Source organism: Gallinula chloropus (assembly GCF_964237585.1).
Source record: "Gallinula chloropus genome assembly, chromosome: 32".
Classification (NCBI taxonomy): Eukaryota; Metazoa; Chordata; class Aves; order Gruiformes; family Rallidae; genus Gallinula; species Gallinula chloropus.
This window is the reverse complement of record NC_140117.1, coordinates 3,112,088-3,123,297: the sequence shown is the minus strand read 5'-3', so window position 1 is coordinate 3,123,297 and position 11,210 is coordinate 3,112,088. Positions and strand designations below refer to the sequence as shown.

The window sequence follows — 11,210 nt, the reverse complement described above, 5'->3', positions numbered from 1 at the left end:
CTGGAAACTGGCACATGTGACACCCATCTACAAGAAGGGACAGAAGGAGGTCCTGGGGAACTACAGGCCTGTCAGCCTGACCTCAGTGCTGGGGAAGAGGATGGAACTAATCATCTTGAGTACCATCATGCAGCACATGCAGGACACTCAGGTGATCAGGATGGATTAGCGTGGGTTTAAGAAAGGCAGATCTTGCTTGACTGACCTAATCTCCTTCTATGACAAGGTGACCTGCTGCTTAGTGGATGGGGGGAAAGCTGTGGATGTGATCTACCTGGACTTCAGTGAAATCTTCAACACTGTCACCCACAGCATCCTGCTGGAGAAACTCACCGCTCATAGATTAGATGGGTATACTCTGTGCTGGGTTAGAAACTGGCTGAAGGCCAGGCCCAAAGTGTTATGGTGAACAGAGTTAAATCCAGCTGGCAGAACGTTACAAGTGTTGTTCCCCAGGGCTCAGTGCTGGGGCACGATCTCTTTAACACCTTTATTAATCATCTGGACAAGGGGATTGAGTGCACCCACAGTCAGTTTGCAGACAACATGTAATTGTGTGGGAGTGTGGATCTGCTGGAGGGAAGGAAAGCTCTGCAGAGTGATGTGGACAGGCTGGATTGATGGGAAGAGGCCAGCTTTTTAGGGTTGACAAGGCCAACTGCCAGGTCCTGCACTTTGGTCACAATAACCCCAGGCAATGCTACAGGCCTGGGGCAGAGTGGCTGGAGATTTTCCTGGAAAAAAAGGATCTGGGCGTGTTAGTGGACAGGGAGATGAACATGAGCCAGCACTGTGCCCAGGTGGCCAAGAAGGCCAATGGCATCCTGGCCTGTGTATGGAACCGTGTAACCAGCAGGATTAGGGAAGTGATTGTTCCGTTAGACTCAGCTCTGGTGAGGCCACACCTCGAGTGCTGTGTCCGATTTTGGGCCACTTAACAAGAAGGACATTGAGATGCTGGAGTGTTTCCAGAGAAGGGCAATGACTCTGGAGAAGAGTTTGGAGCACAAGTCCTCTGAGGATCAGCTGAGTGAAAATGGGCCTTTTTAGTCTGAAGAAAAGGAGGTTGAGGGGAGACCTTATCGCTCTCTACAACTACCTGCAGGAGGATGCAGAGAGGTGGTATTCAGTTTCTTATCTCAGATAGACAGGGAGAGGATAAGATCAAATGATTTCAAAATGCACCAGGGGAGATTTAGGCTAGATATCAGGAAGAATTTCTTTACTGAAAGGGTAGTCAAGTGTTGGAACAGGCTGCCAAGGGAAGTGGTGGATTCACCATCCCTGGAGGTATTTAAAGGGCATTTAGATATTGTGCTTGAGAACATGGTCTAGAAGTGAACTGTGCAGGGTTAGGCTGTGGCTGTGGACTTGATGATCCTAAAGGGCTTTTCCAACCCAAGTGATTGGATGATTCTATGGTACAGAGGACACAGGAAATTCCTATTCTGTCATGGTGGGAAAGCATTGCCTTTTCAATTAGTGGAGTGACTCAGCTGATGACATTGTTATTGTAAACACTTTATAAATGCCAGGAAAAAAAATAAATAATGAAAAAAATGTGCACCTTTCAAAGTAAACATGATGCAAAAGGAGCACAGCTCGTCGTTACACACTGTCTGGGTAAAAAAAGACAGCTAGATACAGCACTAGAAATGGGATGAACGTGAAATGTTATTACAGCTTAGACAACATAGAAGGAAAAAAAAACCCTATTAAATACAGACAGGTCCTAATGTGAGTCACATGGCAAGTGATATGCAGAAGAAAATGATCAGTTTTTTGCTGCTTAGAAACATCCAGTCCTCAGTTTCCACATGGCATCTTTGAGCTCCTGGTTCCTCATGCTGTAGATGAGGGGGTTCACTGCTGGTGGAACCACCGAGTACAAAAATGCCACTACCACGTCCAAAAATAGGGAGGAGATGGAGGGGGGCTTCAGGTAGGCAAAGAAAACAGTGCTGACAAAAAGAGAGACCACAGCCAGGTGAGGGAGGCAGGTGGAAAAGGCTTTGTGCCGTCCCTGCTGCGAGGGGATCCTCAGCACAGCCCTGAAGATCTGCACATAGGACACCACAATGAACACAAAACACCCGAAAGCAAAACAAACACTGACCAAAATGACTGCAATCTCCCTGAGGTAGGCATCTGAGCAGGAGAGCTTGAGGATCTGGGGGATTTCACAGAAGAACTGGTGAAGGGCATTGCCCTTGCAGAGGGGCAGTGAAAATGTGTTGGTTGTGTGCAGCACAGCATGGAAAAACCCACTGGCCCAGGCAGCTGCTGCCATGTGGACACAAGCTCTGCTGCCCAGAATAGTCCCATAGTGCAGGGGATGGCAGATGGCAACGTAGCGGTCATAGGCCATGACAGTGAGAAGAAAGTCCTCTGTGGAGATCAAAAACACAAAGGAAAAGAGTTGAGCCACACATCCTGTGTAGGAAATGGCCCTGGTGTCCCACAAGGAATTGACCATGGCTTTGGGAACAGTGGTGGAGATGTAGCCAAGGTCAGTAACAGAGAGGTTGAGGAGGAAGAAGTACATGGGGGTGTGGAGGTGGTGGTCACAGGCTATGGTGATGATGATAAGGCCATTGCCCAGGAGAGCAGCCAGGTAGATGCCCAGGAAGAGCCAGAAGTGCAGGAGCTGCACCTCCCATGTGTCTGCAAAGGCCAGGAGGAGGAACTGGCTGATGGAGCTGCTGCTGTTGGACATATGCTGCTGTCAAGTGTGGAGACCTGTCCAAGGAGGAAAAAGGTAGTGAGAAGTTAGGGAACTGTTCCTTGAGGAAAACTTTTTCCATTTCACATTTACTCTCTTTATTCAGGAAGCCTTTGGTCAGGTCCCTTTTTGGAGGTCTGATTTGTGCTGGCTTGAGTGTGCCACTGCTGGGAGGACGGTTGGCTGTGAGCTCTGGAGAACTCAGTCCTGCCTGGCAGCAGTCAGTAAATAGAAGGATGGTGTGATCTCAGACTAAATCCCCTGTGGATAGGAATGAGCTTTTCAGCACTGTCACTCCAATTTCACCTGTGGGCAGAGCAGAGCTTTGGAGCTTTGGTTTTCTCCTGCCTGTACCTGAGGAGTGTTTCTTCTGTCAGAACTCCCTGACATTGCTGCTGCAGTGCCAGTGAAACCTTCCCCTAAGTGCAGCGTGGGGAGATCTGCTCTGTCCATCAGCCCTGCTCTCAGCTGCCCTGTGCTGGACGCTCTGTGATCACACCCTGCTGTTCCCGGCAGAATAAACTGGACCCCACAGAGAGCTGAGGAATCCAGTCTCGCAGGGCAGAGCTCCAAAGCCCTCCTGCAGTCTCATCCTACCCAAGGAGGATCTCAGCTCCCCGCTCCCAGCCATGGACACACAGGGCTCAGTGCAGCTGCCCACACACAGGTGATCCTCAGTCCTGCAGATGGGGGTCCTGAAGTGAGGGTCATCTCAGTGCCAGACACAGCAATGGACTTGCCCATAGTCCCAGGTAATTGTGGGAGAAAGGCAGCAAATACAGGAAGTGAAACAGTGTGGAATGCTCCATCCCAGGCTGGAAGGAAAGGGATGGATAGACTGGCACTCAGGAGTTTTCCTTACTTGGGATCAGGCTAAGAAGAAGACTGAGCCTGAAACCCTGGATCTCGTGTTGCAGAGTCTGTGCTGTCTGGGAGAAACCAGCGGTTTGCTGTGTGAAACTGTCTGCACTACAGGGGATGTCAGGGAGGTCCCAAATCCCCACTGCCGGGTCTTTTCCAGGAGAAGCTCCTTCTGTCTCCCTGAAAATGTCTCTGCTGCCTGGAGCTGTCCCTGCAGCTGCTTCTCTCTGCCCATGTCACCTCCTGCTCTGTGCTCACAGACCTCATCCCACCTGCCCTGTGCTCAGCTCTGCTCTGCAGACCCCTCCTGGCATCAGAGCACTGCCCCGGGGAACCTCTGTGTGTGCAGGGCTCAGGAGATGCTCTGACAAGTCCTAATGACAAATGAGTTTGCACTGCCTTCTGCAAAGTTATCAAGAAAAGCTCAGCTCTCACTTCCCACACAGCCCACAAGAGGAGACAATTCAGGAGGAAGAGTTGCTTTACCTGGAGTGGAAAATGCATCCTTGGTGTTCTTGAAAAGTCCCTGGGAGGTTCCCTGGGATCAGCAGGATCTGGGAGCAAACCTGTCCTACGAAGCACACTGACAGCAGAAGGTCCCTGCACTGTCCTTCCATGGGTCACCCTTGCCACCCACAGCTTCTGTGTGTGGCGATGCTGATGGAAGCCCAGCAGGCAGGCTGAGTGCTGACCCTGTCAGCAGCAGAGTCCCTGCCCCAGCACACAGACCCCGGGGTGCAGGGACCCTGCTTACAAGGACAGCCCTGGGCCCAGGAGAAGACAGCTGTCCTGCCCTGTCCCTCTGATGGGGAAGAAGGGCATCCCTTCCAGGCAGCACTTTCTGGTCCTAGAGAGAACCTGTCCTCCTGACAGATCCCACACACCGTCCCATGTCCCAGCTTTAGGAGATCCCTCCAGGAACAGAACCTGCATTGCCCTGCACCCACAGACATACCAGGGAGAGGCTGTGCAGGTTTCTCCTCCAGTGAGCTTTCAACATCTGTCAGCTCTCTCAGCCTCACAGGTCTCCCCTCGGTGCCTACAGGCAGTGTCCCCAGCCCTGTGTGCTTGGCAGAGGAGCTGCTCCTAGGCAGAGCTGTCTCTCTGCAGCGCTGCTGGTTTGCCATGAGCTCCCTCCATCCCAGGAGCCTGGCCAAGCTTAGCAAGTGAAGACCAGTTCTTCTAGGCTGTCTCCTGGTACCTCAGGCCTCATGGGGATAATTTCTGATCTCATCTCTGGTGTTCCCTCCCTTGGCTGGGGACTCTGTCCATCAGAGTCATTTCTCCTGATCAAACCAGAGCTGGGCAGGAGAATCACCTTCCCTTGTCTCCACATGAGGCAGGACCACCATGCATGGACAGGGAGTGAACTCCTTCCCCCTGTGAAAGAAAAGGGTGAGCATTTTGGCATTTCTCAGGGTTTCCCAAGAACAAAATCAGGAAAAACAAATCTACAAAGCTCTGCTCTGCAGTTGGGGGAAATGGAAACCACCATCCAGACAATATCCTAGAGATCAAAAAAGATAGACCTGCTGCTGCAAGGACAAACTGACACCTGGAGTGCTCACATCAGAGCCCAGTACATCCAGTGGCACCCTCAGCCAGCACGAAATGTCCAAAAAGGACCTTTCCAATACTTTATAGAACAGGGAGAGGCAGTCCTTGGGTCTTCAATGAGAACCCTTTCATCAGTGAAGAGTGCCCCAAGTTCTCACTGCCTTGTTCTCCTTGCACAGGGCTTCCTGCATAGAGGCAGAGAATGTTCCATGGCAGCTTCATTCCCCACTTCCTCCTCCTGCCCTTGGCAGACACAGGGGAGCTGCAGCGGGTTTCTCCATGCTGTGCTGCTCACAACCAATATATTTTCTCTCCCCCTCTGCAAGGGCAATGCTGCTGACCAGTTCTTCTGTGAAATCCCCTAGATCCTCAGCCTCACATGCTCATACGCCTACCCCAGGGAGATTGATCATCTTGTATTGAGCACCTGTTTAGTGTCTGGATGTTTTATGGGATACCTGAGGAGATTTAAGGCCATGTTCCTCTTTAGACACTTGTCTAAGGGGGCTATCTGCTTAAATTTCAGGTTAGGCACATCTTTCAGCCCTCACATCTTTTGTTTGGGAGATATTGCTGGACAATTAACATGTTCGAAGCTGGATGTTAGCAGAGCTGGAAAATTACATCAGGCACTGTTGTGACCATTCCCTTGGCAAGGACAGTCCTGAGCCCCAAGGTTACTGGGGCTTCTAGTGTGCATCCTGGGGATGAACCTTTTTCAGCCCACACACCTTTTGCTTGGGAGCTGTTGCTCTACATTTAACAGTTTTTCAAAGTGGAAGGTTGTAGACTCTGAAAATGAGGTCAGGCACTTCTAAGACTGTTCCCTTGGCTATGAAAGCCCTGAGCCCCAGGGTTAGTGGTCCCGTTTGCAGTCAACATGGGGCCATTTCAGGCCAGGAACTTCTTTCATTCCTGGCACCTTTTGTTTTGGAGCTATTGGTGCAGTTTGGCATTTTCAAAGGTTAGCTATAAATGTGCTGAGCCTTAAGGTTACTCATGCTGCCAGTGTGACACCCATCTACAAGAAATGTCAGAAGGAGGACCCAAGGAACTACAGGCCTGTCAGCCTGACCTCACTGCTGGGGAAGGTGCCCATTACTCATTCTTCAGGCAGGCAGCGATGAAATCTCTCAGAGAAGCCTGAGAAGTATCAAAAGAGACTTCAGGGGTTTAGGGAGGGTGGTTGAGGGAGCGGGAGTGCAAATGTTGTTTTCCTCTATCCAGTTTGGGGCAGTGAAGAACACAAAGTGAGCTAGGAAAGCAGAGGTGTTGAATAGGTGGCTGAGGGGCTGGTGCCACCTCAGGAACTTTGGGTTTTTCAATCATGGGGCAGTTTACTCAGCACCTGAACTGATGGCAGCAGATGGGTGTCACCTGTCTCCAAGAGGGAAAAGAATCCTTGCTCAAGAGCTGGCAGGCCTGATTGACAGGGCTTTAAACTAGTTAGGAAGGGGGGAGGGGATATAGTGAGGCTTGCTAAGGTACAGCAAGTAGCCTCTAGCTTTGTACTAGATTTGAAGGGGGAAGAGGGTAAAATTCAATGAGACAGAGAAGGGCTTGGGGATGCTGAAACTCTACAAGACTGTAGGGAAATACCTCTGAAGTGTCCCATAGGAACTTCTGGGGACTGCTCAGAGGAGGTAGTATTGCTGACCCCCCTTCTGGAACCTTCTAATATCCCTCTAGGAGGCAGTGGGGGAAAACTTCAGATTCTCCCAGAGGGTTGAGGGAGGGCTCCTCAAAAAAGGTGGTGAGTCAGAAAGTCCAGCTGAAGTGTCTTCACACCAATGCACACAGCATGGGTAATGAGCAGGAGGAGTTGGAAACCGTGATTTCACTGGAAAATTATGATCTGGTTGCAATCAGGGAAACATGGTGGGATTATTCCCACAGCTGGAACACCCCTGTAGAAGGGTATCACCTTTTTAGAAGGGATAGGCTAGGAAGGAAGGGTGGGGGAGTTGCCCTCTATGTTAAAAAGTGGATAGACTGTGAGGAGCTCTCTCTGAGAAGTGACCAGGAGCAGATTGAGAGCCTGTGGGTCAGAATTAGGGATGGGGCTAATAAAGAGCAGCTGGTGATAGGGGTCTACTACAGGCCACCTGATCAAGGAGAGACTGCTGATGAGGCATCACAGTCACAGGCACTCATCCTGATGGGGGACTTTAACCACCCGAATATCTGCTGGGAAAACCACACAGCGAGCTGCAAGAGACCCAGGAGACTCCTGGAGTCCATGATTGATAACATTCTTGTTCAGGTTTTGGACAGACCAACCAGAGGTGATGCATTGCTGGACCTGGTGCTCTCTAATGTGGGGGAGATCATTAAAGGTGTTAACGTTGCAGACAGCCTGGGCTGCAGTGACCATGCCCTGGTTGAGTTTGTGATCTCAAGGAATGTGGGCCTGGCAAACAGTGGGATCAGAACCCTGAACTTTAGGAGAGCAAACTTGAGGCTGTTTAAGGACTTGTTCACCAAGATCTCCTGGGAGGTGGTCCTTAGAGACAGAAATATTGAGGAAAGTTGGCTCCTCTTTAAGGATGCCTTTCTGAGAGCTCAAGGGCTCTCTGTCCCTCTCAATAAGAAAATTGGCAGGAAGGGCAGGAGACCAGCATGGCTAAGCAAGGACCTGCTGGCCAAACTGAGGGAAAAGAAAGGCAAGTCCAAGCTCTGGAAACAAGGGTGTGTTGCCTGGAAAGAATCCAGGGATACTGTTGGGAATTGCAGAGATGGGATCAGGAAAGCCAAGGTGCAGATGAACTTGGTGAGGGATGTTCAAAACAACAAGAAGGGATTTTACAGGTACATCGGCCAGAAGATACAGGCCAAAGAGAACGTACCCCCCTTGGTAAATGAGAAAGGAGAATTGGCTGCAACTGATGAGGAGAAGGCTGAGGTTCTGAATGAATCCTTTGCCTCAGTCTTCTCTGGCAGCCAGGATTCTCATCATTCTCAAGTCCCAGAACCTTGCATCCCTGGACCTCTAGGTGGGAACTGGGGGAGTAAATACCCCCGCAGTGTAAGGGCAGAGTAAGTCCGAGACCACCTCATGAGACTGAATGTCTACAAGTCTATGGGGCTGCATGACATGCATCCCAGGGTCCTGAAGGAGCTGCTGATAGGGTTGCTGAGCCGCTCTCCATCATATTTGGAAAGTCGTGGCTGTCAGGAGAGGTCCCTGGGGACTGGAAAAAGGTCATGTCACTCCCATTTATAAAAAAGGGAACAAGGAAGACCCAGGGAATTACAGGCCGGTGAGCCTCACCTCTGTGCCTGGGAAGATCATGGAACAGATCCTCCTGGATAACATGTTGGAGCACATGAGGGATGAGCGTGTGATCCAGGACAGCCAGCACGGCTTCACCAAGGGAAGGTCGTGCCTCACCAATCTGGTGACCTTCTCTGATGGAGTGACAGCATCAGTAGATGAAGGGACGGCGACCGATGTCATCTACTTGGACTTGTGCAAGGCATTTGACACAGTCCCCCACCACATCCTTATCTCTAAACTGGAGAGATGTGGAGCTGATGGGTGGACCATCCAGTGGATAAGAAACTGGTTGACAGAACGTAGCCAAAGGGTGGTGGTCAATGGGTCTATGTCCAGGTGGAGGCCGGTGATCAGCGGTGTCCCCCAGGGGTCTGTCTTGGGACCGGTGCTCTTTAACATCTTTATCAGCGACATGGGTGATGGAATTGAGTGCACCCTCAGCAAGTTTGGGGATGACACCAAGCTGAGTGGTGTGGGTGACACAACAGAAGGAAAGGAGCCATCCAGAGGGATCCTGACAGGCTGTAAAGGTGGGCTGGTGTTGGGCTTTTCATTGGTAAGGATAAAACCATTTTCTCCTGATCCCCTTTCCCCTCTGTGGCTGCTATTCCAAACACACAGGCTTTGTTTCTATCCATGCCAGTCCCTTCACTGTCTGTGGATAAACAGGTTCATTTCCAGGAGCAAAACGAGTCAGTGGAATTAGAAGGAGGCAAAGCAAGGTGGCCAATACGAGATGGAACATGCCTGGTCCCAGCACTGGCATGAAAGAGACCTTTCTCCTGCCAAGCACTTACTTGCAGACGCTCTCAGTGCCATATTAACCCTCCGCTAGAGTGGGATCTGGGGGGTAAGATGGTGCTGGGAGGGTATAAAATGTTCTGGGGGGTTAAGAAGGGGGTGGAGAGGGAGGGGAGGCACTTACTGTAGTAAGAAGGTGTGAGAGGTGTAAGGGGGGGTGCCTGAGGGGAAATATGGTGGGATTTGGAGGGGAAAAGTCGGGGCTTTGGGGAAGTTATATGGGAATGCAGGTTTAGGGGAGTAATATGGTGCTAAACATTCCAGCTCTACCAGCGTCCACCTTTCAACCTGTTAAACGTACAGCAGCACCTCCTGATGCCTCGGAAAGCCGGAAGCCAAACTCACCAGCCTTGGTGACTGCTCTGCAGGGTTTCTTTACAGCAGCTCTGGGCACACAGGGGATCGATCCTCCGAGTGTGTGTTCCATTCAAAGCCAAATTTCTCATCTTGATACAGATTAATTACACATACTCATTATCATTTCTACGAAAAGGCAGGGTTATGCAAATTTACGTTCACTCCTCCCAGATAGAGCACGCTCAGGGACACTTAGGGGGTCTTCTGGTGGTCTTCAGGGATGAAGGCTGGAAGTCTTCCTCGCTCTCAGCGCATGCTCTTTCACTTTCTTCTCCATGACTTTCTTCTCCACTTTCTTTCTCCTTGACTTGCTTTCTCCTTCTTCTTCCCATCACTTGGTCAGGTTTGAGAGGAGACCAAAGGCAAGGGGATGTTATTTTTTGGATCCTCTCTCTGAAGGCTTAAATCTGGCACTGAGAACCTGCCTTTCAGCAGGGAAATTGAGATTCCCCCAAGTCCCAAGGCTTTGCTTTGATTCTCTTGGCACACAAAACTCCTGGGTGGCTCAGGAGAACATGCCAGGACAGGGGAAGAAGAGCCATGCTTCTCTGAACCTTGGGTGAATCTTCGTGAAATGCTCAGGCCTGTTCCAGAGCAGTTCACTTTCTCCTTCTTTCCCATCTTTTTGATGAGCATGATGTTGTGTGGTATGGGATATCCCTTGAGTCAGCTGGGGTCAGCTGTCTTGGCTGTGTCCCCCTCCCTACTTCTTGCTCACCCTTAGGTCTCACTGGTGGGGCAGAGTGAGAACCAGCAAGAACTGTCCCAGTGGAAACCAATGCTGGACCAAATGGTGATGTCTTCCCAATGCTTGTCTTCAGGGAGCTGGTCACATGTCTTGTCTCTGTTACAGTGGTGTAGATGCCAGGCTCCTGCTTGGAGTGAGTACTGTCCTTTATTGGCCAACCCGGTCTGGCCTCAGATATGACCTTGCTTTGAGGTGCACGATGGACTAGAGCTGTCTGGAGCTGCTTTCCTCTCTGACTTTTCCCATAAGCCTATGATCAAAATACCTTCCCCTTCAGCTGGATCCCTTCTTCTAGGGCACATTTCAGGGCACAGGCTGATGGAGGTGTGGGTAGCAAGGGGACTGCTGGGGATTTCCAGCCTGACCTCCTGCCCAAAGTGGAACTACCACCTACACTGTGCCCAGGGGTGTGACACTTTTTGGAGCTGAGACCTGGAAACCTCCCTGCATGGGCATCACAGAGACCAGCTGATGTGACCTCTGATTTCCAGCAGTACTCCTGGTCATGAGATCCCTCCTGAAGGTCCCCAGACACCACCCTGTCCCTCACAATGGCTCCATTACAGTTCTCAGTCACCTGCATGTGCCTTTGACCACTTGCGTACCTCAAAGGGTACCTGAAGGACCAGCTCCTGGCCTCCATCTCCAGTCACTAGCTTGGCAGCTGAGACAAAGAGCTCTGGGACTGTCAGAGTTGAAGGAACATCTGGAAAGGGCTCTTAAACCTATGAATTAGTTCTATGTAGCCCTGAAGAGAGCAAGGAGTTGGACTGTATGATCCTCGTGGGTCTCTTCCAACTTGAGATGTTCTGAGATGATTTTGTGCACGCTGAGCTGAGGCAAGAGGAATCCCACCTCCTGTGGGGTTGGGGCGGGGGCACAGGAGC

At 50.8% G+C, this 11,210-nt stretch overlaps 1 protein-coding gene across 1 annotated transcript; it reads right to left on the bottom strand.

Annotated features, from left to right (window-relative positions):
- Window positions 1–1,789: 1,789 nt before the first annotated feature.
- On the bottom strand, window positions 1,790–2,716 carry LOC311202965 (olfactory receptor 14C36-like; the record flags this gene model as incomplete). The annotated part of the gene is made up of 1 exon (XM_084277606.1): window positions 1,790–2,716. The coding sequence occupies one exon, from the start codon at window positions 2,714–2,716 to the stop codon at window positions 1,790–1,792; it is 927 nt and encodes a 308-aa protein (XP_084133732.1).
- Between the last annotated feature and the right edge of the window lie 8,494 nt (window positions 2,717–11,210).